Here is a 20,848-nt window from a genome sequence, read left to right as displayed (position 1 = left end):
GCATGCACACCACTCCCCCCCTCCAATCAAGGCACATAACCCAGCTTCTGCTGTTCATGTGCTGCAACTTGTAGGCATTTCTGAACAGTAATATAACAGTCAGGAGGGAGTGGGAAGCAAACATTCACAAGCAATCATCACAGTGGCATCGGTGACCCAGGAGTAAGGACCACCATGGTGGTGGGGAGCAAGAATCTTCAGATGGGCCTGTGGCATGGGAATGGATTTTAGTATTCTCTAGAAAACAGCAGGTTTTTTAATTAGCATTTTTCTGTTTTTTGTTACTCCAAATTAGCACACATGCACAGCTATTTTGGACTAATCAACTGACAATATATTTTTCTTATTTTAACTAGTCAAAAAAGAATTGGAGATGCTATTACAGATGCTTTTAACTAAAGATAGCAGAGACTGTATGCATCATGAGTAATAGAACTACACGTAGAAAGACTCAAGACCTAGAAAGGTAACAGAAAGTGCTAGGACAGGAAGTCAGGGAGAGGAGGACAGGAAGTCAGGGAGAGGGCCCCACCCTTGCTCCCTCTGCAGCTTGCTCAGTGTAGACTGGGTTGTGAGCCCACTCACAACTGAAGAAAGATCTTACCTGTAACCTAAAGCCTGCAAGTGCTTTGTCTAATGACACACTGTACTTGGGACTTTGCTCATTCATAGCATATGCTCTAACACTGAGTAGTGGCTTGTGCCATTATAGAGCCTACAGCATGTTACCTTAGCCAAACCTGCCTCAGCTGCTTAGTCTCACCAGGTAACAGATCAATCTTGCACCAGCCTCCAGTACCCTGGTAAGCTCTAAAACTCACAGGAACTTGTGCAAGCTTCTCTTACCAGCCACCTTCTCCCCAAACCAAGGTAAAGGGCATAATGGGCACATTAGGGCCAATAAAAGGGCTGAACACACACACACACCCCACTTGTGGCTGTGAAAGACCCATCCATTTCAAATGGCTTCCTAGCACACTGCGGCATGAAGGAATTCATATGGAGCTGATGGTGCATTTTTGAGATCTGCCAGCTGAGGGGCTATAGGAATTGACAGATGCCCTGCCATATTAGCGGAACTTATGACAGCTACATCATCAGAATTCCCTGCAGGTGCCAGCCGTCAGAGCTATTCTGCTGGCAAAGAGGCCAATGGAGCAGCCAAAACCAGCTGCAGTCATGGACAGCATGGGAGAGCACACTTATGGAAAATCCAGCACCTGTTTGTGGCAACACCCATTTATTGGTGGAATTTTACATCACTTTCCCACCTTGTAAAGAATTTCCCTCCCACTGACTTCAATGAGAGGGGGGAAATCCAACATATTCCCACCACCGACACCCTCCCCAATCACATTACCATGACAGAGCATGGGTTATGGTGCAATACAGCAGCCAATCACAGCACACCCCACACAGAGAAACCACAAGTAGGATGACAGGGTGTGTGGCATGGGTCTATATATCTCTGGCTCCATATTATGTATACTTGGAGCCCACAAGGGAGAACTCTTGTGAGGGGAACTATGGAAAAGGGAGAGTTTGCACAAATAGCCTAGCTAGCCCCACAACACACGGGGTAAGCACTTTGCTAACTTATCTCTGCCAAGAACCCTAACAGGACCCTTGCCTGGAGACTCCAGACACAAACACGCAACACCAAACTGCATTCCAAGCAGTGGAGAGACCAGGACAGAGCACCCAAACAGGTTGGTAAGGAAAAGAAGGGAGAGACATGGTGTAATTATTAACTGCCTCCACTAACACCCCGTTTTCCTCCCAACATCCTCTTTGAGTTATATGTGAATATTGTGTCTTGCATACATTCATCCCCACTGTCAGGTAAGCAAAGGCCAGGCACCCTATATCAACCGTTGCTGCTGCTGGCCAAACACTCATGAGCACTTTTGCCTTGCAGGATGACAGCCTGGTTGTGTGGAGAAGAACAAACAGCCACTGCATGGCAAAGCACTTCACCACAACCCCAATGAGGGAAAGATGCTCACAGTCATGCCAGTCTTCCCCCTCCACCCCTATCCTGGTGAGAGACTGAGGCATGAGCACTTTGTTCACAACACACTGCCTTTTCTCACACTCCCTCTTCCTTCTCACAAACACTTATTGTGCATTCAGGTTCAGGGACTGTATGTTCTAGCTATGGATTACTGCTCACTGTGTTCTCTTTCTCCCTCCCTTTGTTCTCCACAGGCCACTCTCCCACAGGTAGAGGATTCATCCCACACCCTGTTCCATGCAGGCCAGGCCAGAGGCCTGCCCCACAATCAGCGACAGTAATCAGAATGTTCCTGGCTGTCCCCCAATACAGCAGTTAACTATGTATACTACGGTCCTTAGCACAGGGCCACCAGTACTTTAGAACACTGCTGTCATTGAAATCAGGTAGCCAATCCTGATCATTTCACTGCCTGCTGAAAACATTTCTGTTTTTAGAGAATTAACCTGATTTAACATTAGCCATTTGTTCCACATTTTATTACTTAATAATTTTATGTTTTAATGCTTGTGTTGTATATCACCATGATATTTTTTGAATGAGATGGCTGTTTAGAAATACTCTTATAAAGAAATAAAATCATGCTTGCTCCAGGCAATGATTCTGAACCCTTGCAAGCTCCATGAGAGACTGTTGTGCAACAGGTAAAGGTGTTCCTACCATAGAGTTGGTACCACAAGCAACACTGAACCTGCTACCTTGTTTGTTCTCTGTAGACCCACTGTCAAAGGAACAGGAGTTCTGCTGGAGTGACTGATTGACAACCCCATGTGTGTCTTTCCCTTTCAGGATACCATCCATCATGGGTGCTGTTCAATAAATGCTTTGATTTTGTCACATGTGTTGTGGCTTTTAAAAACTTTATGTATTTGCCAAAAAAAACCCTACACCGCCAACATTAAGAAAAAAGTAACATGGCAATGACAGCATAAAAATCAATAATAAAATTACAGCCATGCAACAAATATAAAATCTATCACAAATCAATAGTGATTGAATGGTGGAGATTTATTTCTTGCATTAACGAGGCAGATAGTAATACCAAGATTCCCAAGGTTTCCTGCAATATATGGATTTTGTAAAGGTGAATATCTCTTTTTTGTACTATACTTTTTCTTTGTATTTAGGGCAGAAAAACTTGCAATTTTCGATATACTTTTGCTCATTCTTTATACGATGTTAAGATATTCTTAATTTCCTGTTTGTACACCCCGTTGTTCTGTTTGTTTAGTTATCCTTAAAATAAATAAAAATTATTAACACACATACCCCAAATCAATAGATCAGATGAATACATGAACATAGCTGGGTCATCTCTCAGGGAAAGTCTGGGTGAACAGGCCAGTTGTAAGCAAGTGTCTAAATGCCAACATTGCAAGTGCCTTTATTACTAAAGAATGGTGGATAGGAATCTGTTTCCTAGCATGATCCAGCTTCCACTGGCCTCAAGACTAAGAAGGTGCAGGGTGCTTGATGGGCTCGGGGACAATGTCCTCTCCTCCTCTCTGGATTGTTAGGGGGAAGGCCTCAAGTTGCTTAAGTGGGATGCTTGCTGCTGCCAGTTGGGGGTGGGGACAGTCAAGAAGAGAGGAGGAGCAAAAAATCCTGCTAAAATGCTACCTGACAGAGCTTGCCTACCAAGCAACACATTGATCTTTGAGTGGATTGCTAGCAGGAGGGCGGACCTAAAGGGCTGGTTAGCTCATGCAGGGACCAGGCTCTTGGTCCATGTAATGCTCCTGCTGATTTGACTCAAGAAGTGCAGGACTGGACCTCTCCCCTCTCCTAGTGTGGGACTGTCCTCAGGGTTTGAATCCAGCAGCTTCTGGGTGTAAAACATAAGCTGTTCCTACCAGACCAGGGTTTCTCCTGCAGCTCCTGCATTTCTGGCAACTTTGTATTTACCAAACTAGGTTTTCCGTTAAGACTTACAGGTGCATGGAATATTTAAGGTGTTCCCCAAAGTAATTTAGCAGAGAGGTAAAGTAAATGAAAGAGATTCCTTAAATTGAACATTATGATCCCCAAACAAAATTAAGCAGATTAAGTGCAAAGCAACACTAGCATGATACCTTTATAAAAGTGAAATAACAAAATAAAACATCACAAACTAATGAGCAAGCTTTCAAGTTCTTAAATTGCTTCGTCAGCCTGGTTGTTGAACAAAAAATAAAACAGCAAGAGGAGAGAAAAAGTTGCTGGCCATGATGAGAGAGTCTGCAGTTTGACATAGTCAGGTACCATATGGGGAATATATCGGTTGCTCCATGGGGCAAACAGTAATTGTGAAAATGATGTTGAAAAATAGCTAACACCCCACTCCCACTGTGCCATGGTCCTAATTTAAATTGGGGGCCCTATGGCTGCTGCTACCTGTTGTCTAGAGACCCTATTCATGGATTGTGCAACAAGACTTTACACAGACTTCAGCTATGTTTGATACAAAACAAAGACCCGAAACACAAAGAAGAAATGGCTACTTGCCCTTTGTAGGCCTAAATGCCAACCGTTACTCATATCTGTCTCGTATCTAACACTAATCAGAATGCATGGGTACTTTGTATGGCAGAAAGCAGAGCTTTAGAAAAAGTATTTATTTTAAAAAGGTTATCACCCCATCGCCAACCCAAAAGGTACCCAAAGCAATATAAATATATCCTGATAACCTAAAAACAAAATATGCAGTTTTCCTAATTCTACCAACCAATTCTACCAATAGAAGCCAAATGGGACACTTGTACCCATGAATTATATTAACCCACAGTAGTTATAACAATGAACATGTATTAAAACAAACTAGCCGCTCTTCCTTGTGACATAAAGGCATAGAATGAAATTTTCAACCCTACCTAGGTTTCTGAATTGTCTACAAGAATTTAATTTTTTTTATGATTATCAAGGACATTTTCTGAAAGGCTGCCATCTCTCTTTCTCTCTCTTACACACACACCTATTTGTATTAAGTACCCTACTATCAGCAACAACTCTCATCTTAAAAGAAGCTAAGAGTTGTCCAGTGCTTAGGATTTAGGGGACATGGTATACTGGCCACTGTGCCAGTACAAGGTTTGCTTATTTAGTAAGAACATTTACAATTTACATTTACAATGCACCCTTCAAGCAACAGTGGGGAAAAGACATACATATTAAAACAAATTGAAGAATGAAAAGTTAAAGCAAAATACTTCGACACTGATAGTTCACCATAAAATCACAATGCAGTAAAACCACAAAGCAGCAGAAAAGACGTTCTCAATACTTAATGCACCTCACCTATCCCCAAAGGCCTGAACAAAGAGGTGCATCCTCACCTGTTGACAAAATCAAAGCAAAGGTGTGGCAAGACGTGCTTCAGCGGGGAAGATCTTTCCACAGACATGGAGTTGCCACAGAGAAAGCCCTCCCATGGATCCCCACACCACAGAATTCATTAAGCGTGAGAGGCACCATTCCCTTATGCTATCCTGGAAGCACATAGAGGATTGGGGTGCTTATACATCAGGATATAAATGGTCCCTTTCGGGATTTAAGGTCAGTGGCCTAGGCAATGACAAGTAAACAGCCAGGGAAGCATCAAAGCAGAAAGTTGTGAAATGCAGAACTTTGCAACCATATTAGTCAACATCTTTCCAACAGACCAAGTGGGCAGTTGAAGTCTGTGTCAGAATGGGAGGGCAGAGATCCATCCCGCTTCCTCAAAAGACAGGCAAAGCCCATATGTCAAGGAGGCTGTCAAGAGTGGTGTGCTTCTTTGGGCAATGCTTGAAAAAAAGATGTTCAGAGTGCAGAAAAGGAAGAATGTTGAGGAAGTGGCAGACTGTTAGAGGTGCTTAAGAACCACCTGACCACTCTCATTTAGCAGCTCTGGCTAAATGATGAAGCATTTGGATGGGGCACGTGAGGTGGACCCTTTTACCTGACCTACTGGCTTTGCGGTGCAAAGGGTGGGATTGCTTGGCACCTGTCAGCTCAAGTGATAAGGGACTACAGTTCTCAGCAGCAGCCACTCACACAAATATAACTGAACAAAGGAAATGGCAAGGAAAGCAAAAATTGTCACGTCAGTAGAACATGAAACCTCCTGTCAGCAAACTACTCTGTCTGAAATTGGAAAATAAGAAATACTTTCTTGCCTTTGGCAAATCCTTGACTTCCTTTTTTCTTGTTCTCTCTTCCATGGTGGGTCTGTCAGGCTACATTGCTCCATATCCTCTTCCACTCGTTCATTACACATTAGTATGGCCTCCCTTTTGGTTTCCTCCTGCTCACCTTTTTCATTTGCTTTCCAAAATAATCAGAGTCACTCCTTCCCACATACTGAAGCCTCATCAGGTCTCCATTTTCCATCCTCCTCACTTATGCCTCCCATCTTCACAAAAACATTGCCGTTTGAAGCATCATACCAGTTACATACCAGTTTCTGCGGCTGCCAACACAATAGTTGACAGAGGAAAAACAGTTCACTTGTTTTATCTTTCGTGAACAGGGCAGCTCAAGCCGCAATACTAAGCATTGGGTCAGTATCCTATAAAAGGATAGGTTTTTAATTATTGTTACTTTCTGGTCTGCAAGTAGGTTGTTTAAAAGGGCCAGTTTGAGAAGAGGGCTACAGGTGAGTAAAGGGTCCAGTCCCCAAAACCTTACAGCTAATCTTATGCATGCTGTTTCCTGGGAAATAAACCCCACTGAGTTCAAAGGTGCTTACCCCCAACTAAGTGTTTAGGCATCTGGAGAGTCAGGACCAAATCCAGGACCAAACATTTTCCCTCTGTCCCTCCAGTTTATACTCTGATCCCCAAAAGACACAGAGACACACACCATTATGCACCTTATCCACTTTCTCCCAAGGTGAGACAGAATCAACAAGTTCTTTAAACATCTCTCCTGAAGAATGGACAGCAAAAAAGTTGTGATAGAGCCTCCCTCCTATTACATACCTCAGCTGCTCCCTCTTGACTCACTCAAGCCAAGAAATAGGAAACTAGGACAGCTAAAATGGCTACGAAAGTCTATGTTACTGTCGTTCACATTAGGAGAAAGGGGATTAAGAGATGCTTGCCTGTATTTTGGCTTGTTTGGAAGTGAGTCAGTGGGTGGAGCTAATACTGCTGCCTCTTCAGCTCTTGTTCAGTCAAAAATGTGGCTCCTATCGAATATTGGCTGCTGACTATGGGGTTCAGAGTGAGCTCAACCAGCATGGCTCAGCATTGGCTGAAAAGCTCTGAAACCTCCCTGTATAATATCCCCAAAGGGTTGCTAGTAGTGAGTTTCCCCCTCCCTCCATCATGGGAAAAATCTGATCTATCACTCTGCAAATGATCTAAAACGTTGCCTTTGCACCCTTTCTGTTGTAGATGTAGCATTCCCTTCCTCCCTTCTATCAGGATTTGCCTTTGACTCTGGCAATTGTCCCTTCTTTTCTCCGCAGCAAAGAGATTGATTAAGCAGCTTGGCTTATTTAAGTGGAGCTATAGATTTTTCTGTGGCTGTTCTGTTCACCCTGTGTCACACTTCAGTAGATGTGTCACTGCTGTTTCAGATACTTGGAGTGTGCTGAGTTTATATACAACTCTGTCTTTTTAAAATAAAAAAATATTCATTCCTTACGATTTGGTACTATACCAGGTTACCCGCCAAGAATGACAGGTGGAGAAAGGACCAAGATGACCCTTAAAGCTTAAAGTGGGGTACTGGCTTTTCCCCTCTGCCTTCCCTTGCCCCTTCTAACCTGCCATTTTATAACATACCAGCATTGTCCTTTATCTTGTTCATTTAAAACAGCAGGGTCGTGAAGAGCTGAAGGGTGGCAAAATGACAGGGAAACTATGGCTAGAACCCACTGTTTTCCTGCTCCACAGTTCACCACTCCCTATAGACCAGAGATGGGGAATCTTTTTCAGGCCAAGGGCCATAGTCCTTCATGGGGAACCCTTCAGGAACCACACGTCTGTGGTGGATGTGGCCAAAGGCAAACGTGAATGAGGCTAGAAGCAAAAGTGGGTGGAGCAATGGATGTGACTCTTACCTTTGTACAGGAGGCCACATTCCACCCACACAAAAGTCAGAGGCATTATCACAGTTCAAGCCATGTTCCAAGCCAGGCAAAAGCACCTAGAGAGGGCTCAGAGCAGGGCTGGCAAGGGGTGTGGACCACATCAGATTCAACCAGTTATATTATGCTTGTTTTTGTATAGAGCAGCTGGTTTTTCTGGCAGATCACTATGACTAAATTTAAATGCAACACAATAAACCAAGGTTTGTTGCAATACAGATAAGTGAGTGCAAGCTTTAGGTCTGCATGGTCCTTCCTCCCTTTACTCCTTCTTGTACACATGAGAGAAAAATATTAGAAGCTTCTGCTTCTAGTTAGTGTGGCAAACCTTAGCTGTCCCATAAACTAGGATATCAAGCCCAAACTGTGGTTTGGGCAAACCATAGTTTGCTACTTAGATGCAACAGCAAATTATGATTTGCCACTAACTAAAAGTGGAAGCTTCCAATCTCATCCCCTAACATGCATAGGAATAGGGGAGTGGCAAAGGGAGCATGCACACTCAAGACTTATGCCTGCTTTCCTCCTAATGACAAACTACTGAATTCCATCTACATTTTACTCTTTGTATTTATATTATTTTAAAAGCTGGCTAGCGCTTCTACCCTATGGCCTTCTACCCTGAACACACCCGATCTCATCTGATCTTGGAAGCTAAGCAGAGTCAGGCCTGGTTAGTACTTGGATGGGAGATCGCCTGGGAATACCAGGTCCCGTAGGCTCAGAGGAAGGCAATGGTAAACCACCTCCAAATACCTCTTACCATAAAAACCATATGAATATATCCAAAAAAGATTCATAGGGTCACCATAAGTCGTAATCAACTTGAAGGAATATAACAACAAGCGCTTCTACCCATTATTGTGATAAAAAATAATTGCTAATACAGTAATGCTGGCATCTACACTTCATGCTAATAGCATCCTGGAGGAATTTGACGTAAATGGTTTTCTGGACTGAACCAGAATGCCTGTGCTTCGCAGACATTTTTACAAAATGGTCTGGACTTTAACACAGAAAGTTTACAATTACAGGATGTCCCCAGTGATTTCCTAATGAGATAAGGGTTAGTTTCCCATAACCGTCTGGAACATGTGTTCCATTTTATGATCCAGATGCTGTATGTAATAAAGTTTGCACCAAGAGATATTGCCATTTGTGGGGCCACATTTCCCAAGTAAGCTGGATATTTTTTGCTGCAGCAGGATAGAAAGATGAGAGGCCTACACAGAGTTCTTCCACATAGCAGCATAAATGGTCAAAAACTACAATCTGATAAGTGCAAATGTCTCAATGTCATCAAGAGCCCATATCAAATAATTATAGTACTGGGCAAACACATTTTAACCCTAAAGAATTCATAAAAGTAGGAGTTATGACACTCATCAATACATGATGCCACTTACCAGAATAAAGCAATTTGGCAGAACTAAGTGTATCAACAGTCATACCATGTAAGAGCATATGTTGGTAGTAGGTATTAATCCCACATCCTGAGAACCTCCCCCCACTTTTTTTTAAAACAAAGTTAAGTTTCTAGCTCTTAAGGCTACAAAAGTGTACTTGGAAATGTGTGAATAATTTTAGCATGTGTTTTTAAATTGCTTTTTAAAAATGTGTTTTGAAATTTGTATATTTGTTTTTAATGTTTTAATTGTTGTAAACTGCCCAGAGAGCTTCAGCTATGGGGCGGTATACAAATGCAATAAATAAATAAATAAATAATATCTGGTGTAATATCAGAAGCAGCAGTACTTCCAGAGATCAGGGCTATGCACGGTATTTAAGCCCCTTGCCCCTTCCCAAACCCTGGCCCTGCTATTGTAATGGCAAGAAATATGTTTTAAAAAGTAAGAGAGGGGGCAGGGGAAAGATGAGGATGGGCGGAGCTGCTGCTACAAAGAGGATTGGTGATGGCAATGGGGGGCATCAGCAAGAGTGAGCTGAGGACCCCCACAAGTCTAGTACTCGCCCTTCCCCTCCTCATGAAGTACAGAAACAGAATGAAGTGTAAATCACGAAGAGTGGCACCTTAACAGCTAACAAATTTATTATGGTGTAAGTATTTGTGACAGCAGTCCACGAAACCTTATGCTGTTAAAAAAAATGTTAGTCACAAAAGTCTTTAAGAAGTTTTTGCTGTATCTGACTAACCCCCTGGCCCCTGAGAATCAAATATGTAAAACAGATAAATAGATAGATGCAAACACAGATTTGCTTCATTTGCATTATTTTTAGATTACAGAAATTGAGTCAAATTCTGCTTTTGGTTCAGATTATACTCAGTGCTGACCTTAGGCAGCAGAAGATATAGGGCTGGGTTCAGTCTTCACCCTCTGTTTCAGAAGCATCCCCAGAGTGGAAGACATTTTCCACCAGAGGAGAGGAACAACATTTGCCCACAGCCTTCACCCCTAGCCCCACGTCCCACACTGGTCCAGTGCATTGGGAAATCTTCCATAACGGCGTAGAAAGTGGCAGAAAGGATGCTACAAGGGGAATTGACAAAAGTCACCTCACCTCCTTCCCTGCCCTTCTGCCAGTGGGATCCCTCTGCTGCCTCAAAAGCCACCTGTGGATGGAAGGAGCCTTTCCCTACATGGAAAGCTAAGTCTAGATCCAACACATAAATTTCAAACTCCTCAAATCCACAATAATTATGGCAGCGTTGTTATATATGCAGTCTGTTAACAGGTCTCACGCACACTCCAGAGCAATAGTAACATTGGGAGATAGGAAAATGTGAAATTGCAAAAAGGGTAAGGCATTGCAATAGATGAATTCGGTGGACCAGCATTACAGCAAAGTGGAGAACTGAATGCCATCAACCCCATTCGGTCATGAGATGTCACTACAGTGATGATCAACTGTCCAAGCATAACAGAACAGGCGTGACAGCAATCACATTGCCTTCTGGAAATTTTCACTGGTTTTAAAATAAAAGGATTACAACAACATAGCAAAAATCTTGTAGTGGATATATGACCATCAATATACATGGATGGTATGTTACAGAGTAACCTTAGCAAAAAATACCAGCCCATGTCCCAAAGAGCTTGCACTCTCAATTTAGACAAGTGGGGAGAGAAAACAGGGCAGGAAAAGAGAGGAAAGGTAACAGGGTGGCCGCATTCACATAAACCAGGACATGCATGAGCCATATGCACCAGCACACAGGTGCTGTGCACCTTTCTTCACATGAGTGGCTGAAACTAACCAGGGCTCAGCACTTAGTTATAACTTCCCATCATGTGCAAAACCAGAAACTATGGCTAATCACAGGGTGGAGAACCTGTGGCTCTCCAGATGCAACTGAACGACAACTTCCATTATCCCTGACAACTGGCTACACTGGCTGGGATTGACAGGAGTTGGAGTCCAACAACATCTGAAGGGCCACAAGTTCCCTACGTGGTTAACTGCTTCAAAACAAGCCAGGATATTAGAGCCAACTTCAAACCAAGGCTTCTGTTAAAATGTTCAAGGCAGGTTACAAAAGCATCTTTTCCCAATGGTAAGATTGTAACAAATGCAGGAAGCAATCACAGACAGGATACAACAGCAATGATGTGCACCCTTTTGTGGGGTGCAGCTTCTGCAGTGCAGGCCCTTACCTGGGTCAAACTGGGACAAGCTACCACACGGGGGGGGAGGACTCTGTCCTCTGATGTTACCTAGGCTGCACAGAAAAGATCCATCCCATGATAGTTCCCATGCAGTGAAGGTGATGTGACAAAGTGCCCCAACTGCTTTTCTTTGGGGATTTAGTTTTGAAAGAATCATCTCCTTTTGTGGTTCCCCAAGCTTTGCCATCTTGTTAAAATTCATCTTGTGTTTTCCTCAGCCCTGAGTGATAAACCTACAAATCTTTTTTTGTTCAATTTAGATTTCAGACTATGGCTGGCTTCCAGTTCTGCATTTCAGACCTTTCCCACCAAATAACGAGAGCTCTGGAGTATGAGTGAAACTTGACATAACATGGAAAAATATGAAAATATTAGTACTGACAGCTATAAATAGGAGACAGTAGAAATAATATGGTTCAACAGGACAAAAGTGAATAAGCACGACTGAGCCAAGTTAAGTCCCATTGATTTCAGTGGAAAAGTTAAGCACATGTTTAACCTTCTTACGCTGAAATCAAAAGAGACTTTAAATGCATTTACTTTGGTTGGATCATGCCCAGTGTTAGGAAATGATGCATGCAACAACAAAACGCAACCCCCTTCTTTCCTTGGAATTTCAGATCTAAATTCTGAATGTGGATCTCCAGCTGTGCTGTAAGAATGTTTATACGCCAAGAAAGTCAACACTATTTAAAAAATGCTTGTTTACAGAGAACATTTGAATAGGAGTGGTTGAGCAAGAGGAAGTTCAGACCAGCTTAAAGCATCCATAGCCAGCACATTACACCAAGTTAGGAAATTCAGTGCTGATGTTCTACAGCAAACAGCAACGCTTCTATATTGCATATACGTTGGCCTGTTTCTTTCCCTACATGGCATTCTGGGGAAGGCTGCCACAAGCTTGTTCTAAGAGTTTACTTTGAAACACAAAAAGCTTCAACTTCCCAGTCTGAATTACTAGATTCTCAGTCATTCGAAGCCATTTTGCTGTAAACATGCCATGGAGGATTTAGTTTTGTTTGAAGCTGCATTCCCATCACAGCTTCAAAACAGCAGATCCCTTCTGCAGCTTCAAGCAGCGTTGGGAGTATCTGTGCATGTTTTCCCACATGGTCTATCTTTAAAAATCCTTTTTAAAATCTAGTCTTACCCATAATTCAGGGGATCTCTATATTGATCATTAATATCCATGATTGGTCAGGAAATGCTTTATTTATATTATTCATTTCCTACACCCTTGCTACCTTTTCTGCCTTAGATAACTTCTGCCTTCACAATTCTCTTATGAAGCTGCTGAATAGCAGAGCTTCAGGGTTGAATTCCAGAAGTGTTGCTGTGAGTCCCACTGATTCCATGGAAGTGTACGGAGAATTGGAGCTGATCAACATGATCTTATCCTCACATCACACCCACTGGGTGGGGCAGGATTGCTCTCAAGGCCACACACACTGACATGGCGCCACCAGCTGCCACTGGTGTGTACAGAGCCTCTCCAATGCAACCCTTTACAGTGGATGAGTGAGTGTTGTCTCAGTGCCTTCAGTATTTTCCCAAATGGGGGATTCCTAAACATAGGCATCAGGGGAACTGCCAGCGGGCAGAAAAGTTGAGTGGAACTAGAATGAAAAAGCACCTAAGTGATAGCACCCTTCCTCACTCATCTACACACTTAGTCACAGATAAGGTAGTTGTTGTTTTAAGGTTATGATAGGTTTTGTATATCATGTGGTTTTATTATGCTTTATGCTTTATGTTTATTACATTGTCCCCTGCTCTGGGGTTGAACTTAATAAAGAGCAGGCTAGAAGTGCCTCATATAAATTAAATTAACTGTCTGTTACAGCTGCTACCCATTACTCATTACCCTCCTTGTGTTGCTGTTGTTTTTTCACAGGCAACCAGGCTATTCAGTGTTAATTTATTCATTTCTTACATTTTTATCCCCCACCCCTCCTACAAGGAGTTCTGAGTGGTGTATATGCCCCCTTCCCATTCTATCCTCATAGCAACCCTGTGCGGTAGGTACGGATGGAAGGATTTCAGTCCTTCAGATCAATTTCGATTCTCTCAGTTTCTCATTTTCCCAATCTGTAATTTGGTGCTCCACATTTCTGCAGCAATTTCTGAATTTTTATTTTAAAAATCCTCAAGAAAATTCTCCAGCATTTTAGTGCAAATCTCTCCCAATAAACGTTTTATGCAGTTTTGACTAATGTACATATTTTTGCAAAACAAATTTCCCCAATATAATGCATTTCTGTATGATACTTTCTCTTATATATTCATTTTTATGCACACTTTCCCCATATATATTCATTTTGTACATATTGGTTGGTTGGAGAACTGCAACACAAAATTCAGATAAGTGCAGATTTGAAGAATGGCTGTGTTCCAATTCTCATATCATTTCAGAAAGTGTGAATTTGATCAATTTGGCTCTAAATGCAAACTGAATTGGATTTCTCCCCCATCCCTAGAGGCAGGTAGGTTAGGAGGAGAATGACTGGCCCAGTGTCACTCACTTATAGCTGAGTGAGGACTACAACACTGATCTCTTCAGCTCTACTCCAGCATTCTAACCAAACCACAATAGCTCACATGCTCAGAGGCAAGGATCTATCTTGCACCCCATGCCATGGAGACCAGAAACAAAACAACAGTGACCAATATTAACCAGATGTTACATTGTGGGGTTGCAACATTTTTACTGTAGCAGGACTCACAGAGTGCATGATGTGCATGTAATGCAACAGCAACAGCATTAGTCAGCATGGACATGCTATCTGTGTCTTTCATGCCACCTCTGTGTGAACAAAGATGTTGGTAACCCTATTTGTCTCCAGTGTAGTCAGAACTCACCTGAAGCTGCTCCATAAATGCTGCGACTACTTAACTATGCCTTTCCTCTGCTGATGTTTGGCAGATGCCCCCTCCCACACTTGCTCACTTCAGTTATCTTCTGGGGCATACATTTTAAGAAGGTGGTAACAGGATCACCACCACCCGACCCTACACATAGGGCTCAGGGTCTGTATCAGGGTAGGGAAACCTTTTTCAGTCCAAGAGCTGCATTCTCTTTGGGGCAACCTTCCAGGGGCCACATGCCAGTGGTGGGTGGGGCCAGAGGCAAAAATGGGTGGAGCAATAAATGCAAATTTTACCTTTGTACAGTGGGGTAGTTTTTACACACACACACACATACATACATACACACACCTCCCTCCAAGGAAGCCAGCTCAAAGACCCCTCCAGCCAGGCAAACACACTCAAGGAGGGTGTGAAGCAGGGTCAATAGGGGTGTATGGCTGAAAAGGGGGTGTGGCCTGCAGAGAGTCCAGATGGCCAGATACAGAGGCTTAAAGGACCACATTTGGCCTCTGGGCTTGAGGTTCCTCACCCCAGTTCTACATCTTGCCCACATCTTTGCCCTTGAGGTACTAGCAAGGATGTGGGGTAGGGGAGATCCCAGCATCTCACTGTCACCCTCATCACCCTGATGACTCCAGATGTTGTAATTAACCTAGCAGCTGGGCTTCATGAAGTGGAGTGGGGAGATGGAGAACTATGTGTCCTGAGGAAATTAGGAACACACACTGACTGGCAGTCATCCCAACAAAAATGGGAGGGGCTAGGCAAAATGTAAAGCATCAGGCAGCACAACCAGGTCTGACCATTTTTTGACTGAGGCTATAGGTCCACCTGCCAGCCATTCTGATTGGTTATCACACTGCACTCTCAGATGCCTCTTTCCCTGGGAAACAAAAATCAGTGAGCAATCCCAGGACTTCTCATATGTGACACCTGTACTCTGTACTGTAAGGTTCCGCATAGGATGCCTTCAGCACTGAGCTATATGACTTGGCCAATTTTCTACCAATGTCTTATTTAGTCAACAGCCTTCTCAGTAATGAAGTTTGTCACTTTATCTGTCTACCAAATTCTTCCTAAACATCTTTTTGTTTTTAAGGTTAGGGTAATTTTCTTTTTCTCCTATTGATTGTGTTCAGCTCAGCAGCATATCGACAATCAGAAGTGCAAATCAATGCAGCATAAACCTGTGTTCAGTGGGGCTTTCTCTCCAGCAAATGTGATCATTTCTAAATCAGTTTTCAACTTTCCCTTTAGATTACAATTAAAGGATGCAAGGGGAGTTCATAACCCATCATATCCTTTTGAAATCAATCTATCACTTAAAAAACAGAGGTGCCATCTGTTTAAATGAAAACATTCACATGAAGGGATAGAAGAGAAGAGGATGTATTGTTTTTCAGTTTGGTTCCTCAAACACACGTGGTGCATGTTCTCGAAGCCTCATAGTTACACAACATGATGTAATTATAATAGTTTATTATGACTTGATCAACAGGACCTACCTCCAGGACAAAGAGCAGGTATTTAAGGAAGAAGAGGCAGGACAAATAGGTTGAGGGTAGCAAAGCAATCCTGGTTTGTTGACAAGCAGATTGACAGCAGGCCATCTAGGTGTAGAGACACACTTACTATTCTGCCGGTTCCAGTGCATCTCCATCTCTTTTCTGAAAACGGGCACATGATACTAATCAAACTTCACCCCTTTTTACTCTAAAACCTCTAATCAGCTCAAGTGTTTGTTTTTTTTAAATCCGCTTCAGACAGATTTTGTTAATGATTGGTAGATCAACCCATTGCCCCTCCAGGTGGGGCCAATGGAAACACTTTGCTGTAGGCTCCGACAGAGATAGTGACTGGTCCAACACTTTGCTTTAGGCAGTCCTGAAAGATCTGAAGTGGGGAAGGGAGGTGTGTCCATCCGAAGCCACAACTGCTTCAAAATGCAACCAGAAAAAAATCCTGCTTTTTTTGAAGTGACTAATATGCACACAGCCTATGACTGGCACTGCCCTCACCCAGAAATGTATATGGGGCTTCCCCATCCAATTGGAATGCTAAGACTGGAACCAATCATGGTGTCTGAGGAGGGAAAGATGAGATATTTCTGTTACTTCATAACCCTCCTGTGTTTGCTGAAGTGCGGGTGCTTCTGTCCAAAAGATCTCAAGCTTTGGCCTACTGTGGGCTATTAACTGGTAATCCTTCCCCATAATAGATTTAAAAATGGGAGAGAATGTCACTAAGCCTAAGACTGCAGAAGTGCATCATCTAAATTGCATCACATTATTGACTGGACAACAGAAATACATCACACCCAAAATGCTCCAAAAGCACAGCCTGGCAATTCTGCATAATACTTTGGTGTAATAAATTTGTCTGCAAAGGCAGAAATTCCTACCTGCAGTGAAGTATTGAATGCTGGTCATTGCCATAGATATTTTATGGGGGAATTGTTTATTGCAAGCCTGTCCCACTATGACAAACACCAGGGCCAGATAAGCTCTGATTAGAAGAGCATGTTTATGCTTGTTACAACAGCACCCAGATAAGAGTGTTACAGCAGCGTAATGGATCCCAAGAGCTGAGGGAAAAAAATAAGAATAGCTGAATACTTTAAAAAGTCAGGAGTGAATCATATATCCTAGTTACCTGCCTATTGTCAAGCTAGGCTTATCATCTATCTCTGACTGATGTTTATCTTGTAGCTCACACAATGTGAAAAGCGATACCCACACCACATAGATTAAAGCACCTCCAGGACAGACCTGATGATAAAAGAGTTCTGCATTCCTGAAATCAAAGTAATCACATCCACAAATTCCTCTCCTCAGACTGATGGGCCACTATGATGAAAGAGTGGCCTTGCAGTGCTTTCCTAGCTTAGCCAATGGCTCAGCAGTGTGGTCTAGCCATTTCTCAGTGAAGAATCACAAAGGGGAGATAAATTTTCAGATGTACTGGAGTATAAACCACTGTGACTAATGAATGCCTGAGCAACAGACTAATGGCTTGATCCAAAAGCTGTGTCTGCTCCTACCCTCTTACCGTATTTCATTCTCTCTTGCCCTGACATAATTCTTTCCTCTTTTCACAGAATTACGCACCCAAATTTGGTTGCTATCATTAAATCAGTATTTGCTAGATTTGCACTATTGCACTCTTCCATTCGCATGCCCTCCAACATGTTTTATGCAGCCTGCGGAAAACAAAGAGGGAACATGAACCAATTGCATAAAAATCTTTTATCTTCTCAGTTAAGTGCATGATTTTGAGCACATTTACACTGCATTTAGGTGTGTACCAGCTGAACTGATATTGCTACCCACAAAGAACCCTGGAAATCATAATTTCACAAAGGCTCTCTTCTCAGTTCCTATACAGATATTCAGATTCTGGGTTCCCTAGCAAGAGACAATGACTTCTAAACCAGACAGATTCTGTATGCAGATATACTGTTTGAAATATACTATATGAAAGAAAATAAGGAAATAGAGCTCAAACAGTGACAGAATTGTGGGATGTGCAGCATGCTTGCTCCTCACATTAATATTAAGTGGCAGGTGGCATGATAAAATGCTAGTGTGGACACAGCTTGTGATTTGCTGTGCCTTTTCTTCTGATGTTTGCATAGACAAATTTATGGAGGATAAAGCTATCAGTGGCTACCTCCATGATGGCTGTATGCTACCTCCAGGATCAGAGGCAGTGGGGAGCATTAGTGGAAGTGGACTATTGCCTTCATGCTCTGCTTGTTGTCTTCCCAGAGGCATCTGGTTGGCTGCTGCAGCAACAGGCTTCTGGACTAGATCGGCCTTTGATCTGATCCACCGGGGCTTTTTGTTCTTATCTTCTTAACAGGGTAAGATGCACCAACAGCGAGGCCAGTCCAAATCCATCAAACATGACAGCTAGAACCATGATTTGAGGTCAGACTGAACTTTTCTTTAAATGTAGCTTTTCAGAACAAACATCATTTTAAAAAAAGGATGTCAAATATCTAGACTGATGTTAGGAAAGTGAAGTCTTCTTTAAACCAACAGAAGTGGGATTCTTAAATACAAATTGTAATGGGTGGATTACAGTCTTGCCTTGCCGATGAGACCCCCTTTAAACTATGTAACAAACTATTTTAACAAGGTGTCAGAAACTTTCATTCAGTGAGAAGTATCGCTCTTTGAAACTAGCACTGCTGCAAATGCCTTCATTTACAAAACATGGTTATTATTGCCAACCTTGCAGAGATGGTGTTGTGGGTAGATACAGCATTGCACATGTTTAAAACTGGAGTCGCAGCCTTATAGCAAGCACACATAAACCAAAACATTTGCCTTGAAAACAATTGAGTTTCAGAGGCTACAATCCAGAGAAATGCAGAAGTGATCCACAGAGTCACAGGCACAGAATTAAGCATTTAAATCCCATTTATTCCTTTTGGTTTTCCACAAAGTTTTTCTGCATTGTGCCCATTGTCTCCTAAGGGATGGTACTCACATCCTGAATATCTCACCAGGAAGTAAATTCCAGTAAAATTCATTGGACCTACTTGCAAATAAGAGCACAATCCTATGCGCATCTTCTGAGAAGTAAATCCTACTGCACCCAATAGGACTTACTCCCAGGTAAGTGTGTATGGCAGCCTTCACCAACCAAGTGCCCTTCCGGATTCTTTGGAGTATAACTCCCATCAGCCCCAGCTGGAGTAATAGGAGCTGAAGTCTAAAACATATGGAGGACACCAGATTGGTGAAAGCTGGTGTACAAGATTGCACTGTAAGTGTTCACAATGAAGGTGGGTGTTAAAATCAAACCAAGTACTTGTGGATAATGGGGTGGGCTGCATTACTTTATCTGTTCTTTTCAGAAAAAATAGAATTATTATCTTTGAAGTAGTGCCATGTAAGATAATAGAATAACAGTTTCCTTTACAATGTCTTCACACTAGGTTGAAACAGAAACAAAAAACATTATTCAGCGCAGTGTAAAGTTTAATGGAATGTACAAGAAAGTAGCCGGCTTCCTCCCATCCTATTAAAACTAACTCTAAAGTCAACATTGAAATATCAGAATCTCAGAAATGAACTTCAGACAGGTTGAGAAATCTGAACAGCATCAGAAACAACAAAGACATGGGTGGCACCTTAAAGTCTAACACATTTATCATATGGCATAAGCTTTCATGCTACAACAAATGTGTTAGTCTTTAAGGTGCCCGAAGACTCCTTGTTCTTTTCGCTGCAGAAGACTAGTACGGCTACGCTTCTGATCAACATCAGATCACTCATCACACATTCAGCCAGACCACCCAGTTCCTCAATGCCCTTGTCAGCTCCCAGAACATACAAACTCTGTGTGTCCTATATAATAAATTCTAATGGCCCCTGTGTACCAGGGACAGACACTCCCAATTTTCTAGTGTCTGTCCCAGGTAAATTACTGCCCTTATTTTGCCTTTGGGGAACATGTGAGCAGTGCATTTTTTCTGTATTTGTATGAGTCACTAGCACATCACCTTTAGACATTCTTCAGCTTTTTAGCCTCTTTCTCTGTGTTTTTAAATAAAGTAAAATAAAATGGAAAGCACTTCCCTTTCTATCTAGGGATGATCTGACAAGAGTAGCCTAGTGTGTAAGTGTGAGGAGGGCTTGCACTCAAAATCCACTTGACAAGGATAAACTAACCTCCTTTAACTATACTTTTGGATACAAGATCAGGACGATTAAAGAAAGTTAAAGGGCATGCAGAACAGGAACATTTGGCAGTTTCACTCAACAGCTCCATGACTACTTGCTCCAAATGCATCTCCAGAGAGTTTCTACTCTGGAATCTGTCGCAGAAGTGCAACAAGAGGTAGGAAAAAGGGCAAGCGGGTGGATGAGTGAGAAGGTGAGAGCGAGAGAGCGAGTGGTGCTTTGCTAGTGAAGCTGAGGCCAGCAACTAAGCAAGGAGGGAGGGAAAGTGAGCAGATGGAAGAGAGAGGAGGCGAGACCAGGTGGAGAGCAGGAGAACAAGCAGCGGGAGGTGGCCTGGGCAAGCCTCAGAGCGACAAGCTGGGGCAGCCTTCCTGTGTGGCCCACCTGGGGTGGCAGAAGCCTTGGCAACCTGGGGGAGGGGATTGATGCATGAAGCACACAGGGGTGGAGCCCCTAGTTCACTAATATACATATGTATATGCACACTTTACCCTGGTATATGCGTTTTTGTACACTTTATTTGGCTGGGGGACTGCATTGCAAAACTCAAGGAGTGTGAATTTCAAAGGATGGCTGTGTTTCGGTTCATGCATTA

The 20,848-nt window shown here is 42.7% G+C and overlaps 1 protein-coding gene and 1 pseudogene across 6 annotated transcripts in view; one reads left to right on the top strand and one right to left on the bottom strand.

The window, feature by feature from the left end:
* The window catches only part of BASP1 (brain abundant membrane attached signal protein 1), an 85,216-nt gene that overhangs the window by 7,340 nt on the left and 57,028 nt on the right, over positions 1 to 20,848 (bottom strand). The window contains exon 1 of one of the 6 annotated variants that reach the window (XM_061589807.1): positions 6,952 to 6,976. The exons of 1 other annotated variant lie outside the window; for it this stretch is intronic. Coding sequence is in view for 2 of the 5 variants with exons in the window: in XM_061589768.1 (XP_061445752.1) it covers positions 6,284 to 6,361 (78 nt within the window). In the remaining 3 variants the exon portion in view is untranslated. Of the gene's footprint in view, positions 1 to 5,325; positions 5,429 to 6,147; positions 6,251 to 6,283; positions 6,402 to 6,428; positions 6,539 to 6,951; positions 6,977 to 20,848 lie in introns of those variants that run through there. 4 more of the 6 variants (XM_061589793.1, XM_061589768.1, XM_061589777.1 and 1 more) reach the window with 4 other exon arrangements.
* Positions 8,671 to 8,788, top strand: LOC133375790 (5S ribosomal RNA; annotated as a pseudogene).

This window comes from Rhineura floridana, chromosome 1 (genome assembly GCF_030035675.1).
Source record: "Rhineura floridana isolate rRhiFlo1 chromosome 1, rRhiFlo1.hap2, whole genome shotgun sequence".
Classification (NCBI taxonomy): domain Eukaryota; kingdom Metazoa; phylum Chordata; class Lepidosauria; order Squamata; family Rhineuridae; genus Rhineura; species Rhineura floridana.
The sequence above is the reverse complement of the archived record's forward strand: the minus strand, read 5'-3'. Positions and strand labels throughout refer to the sequence as shown.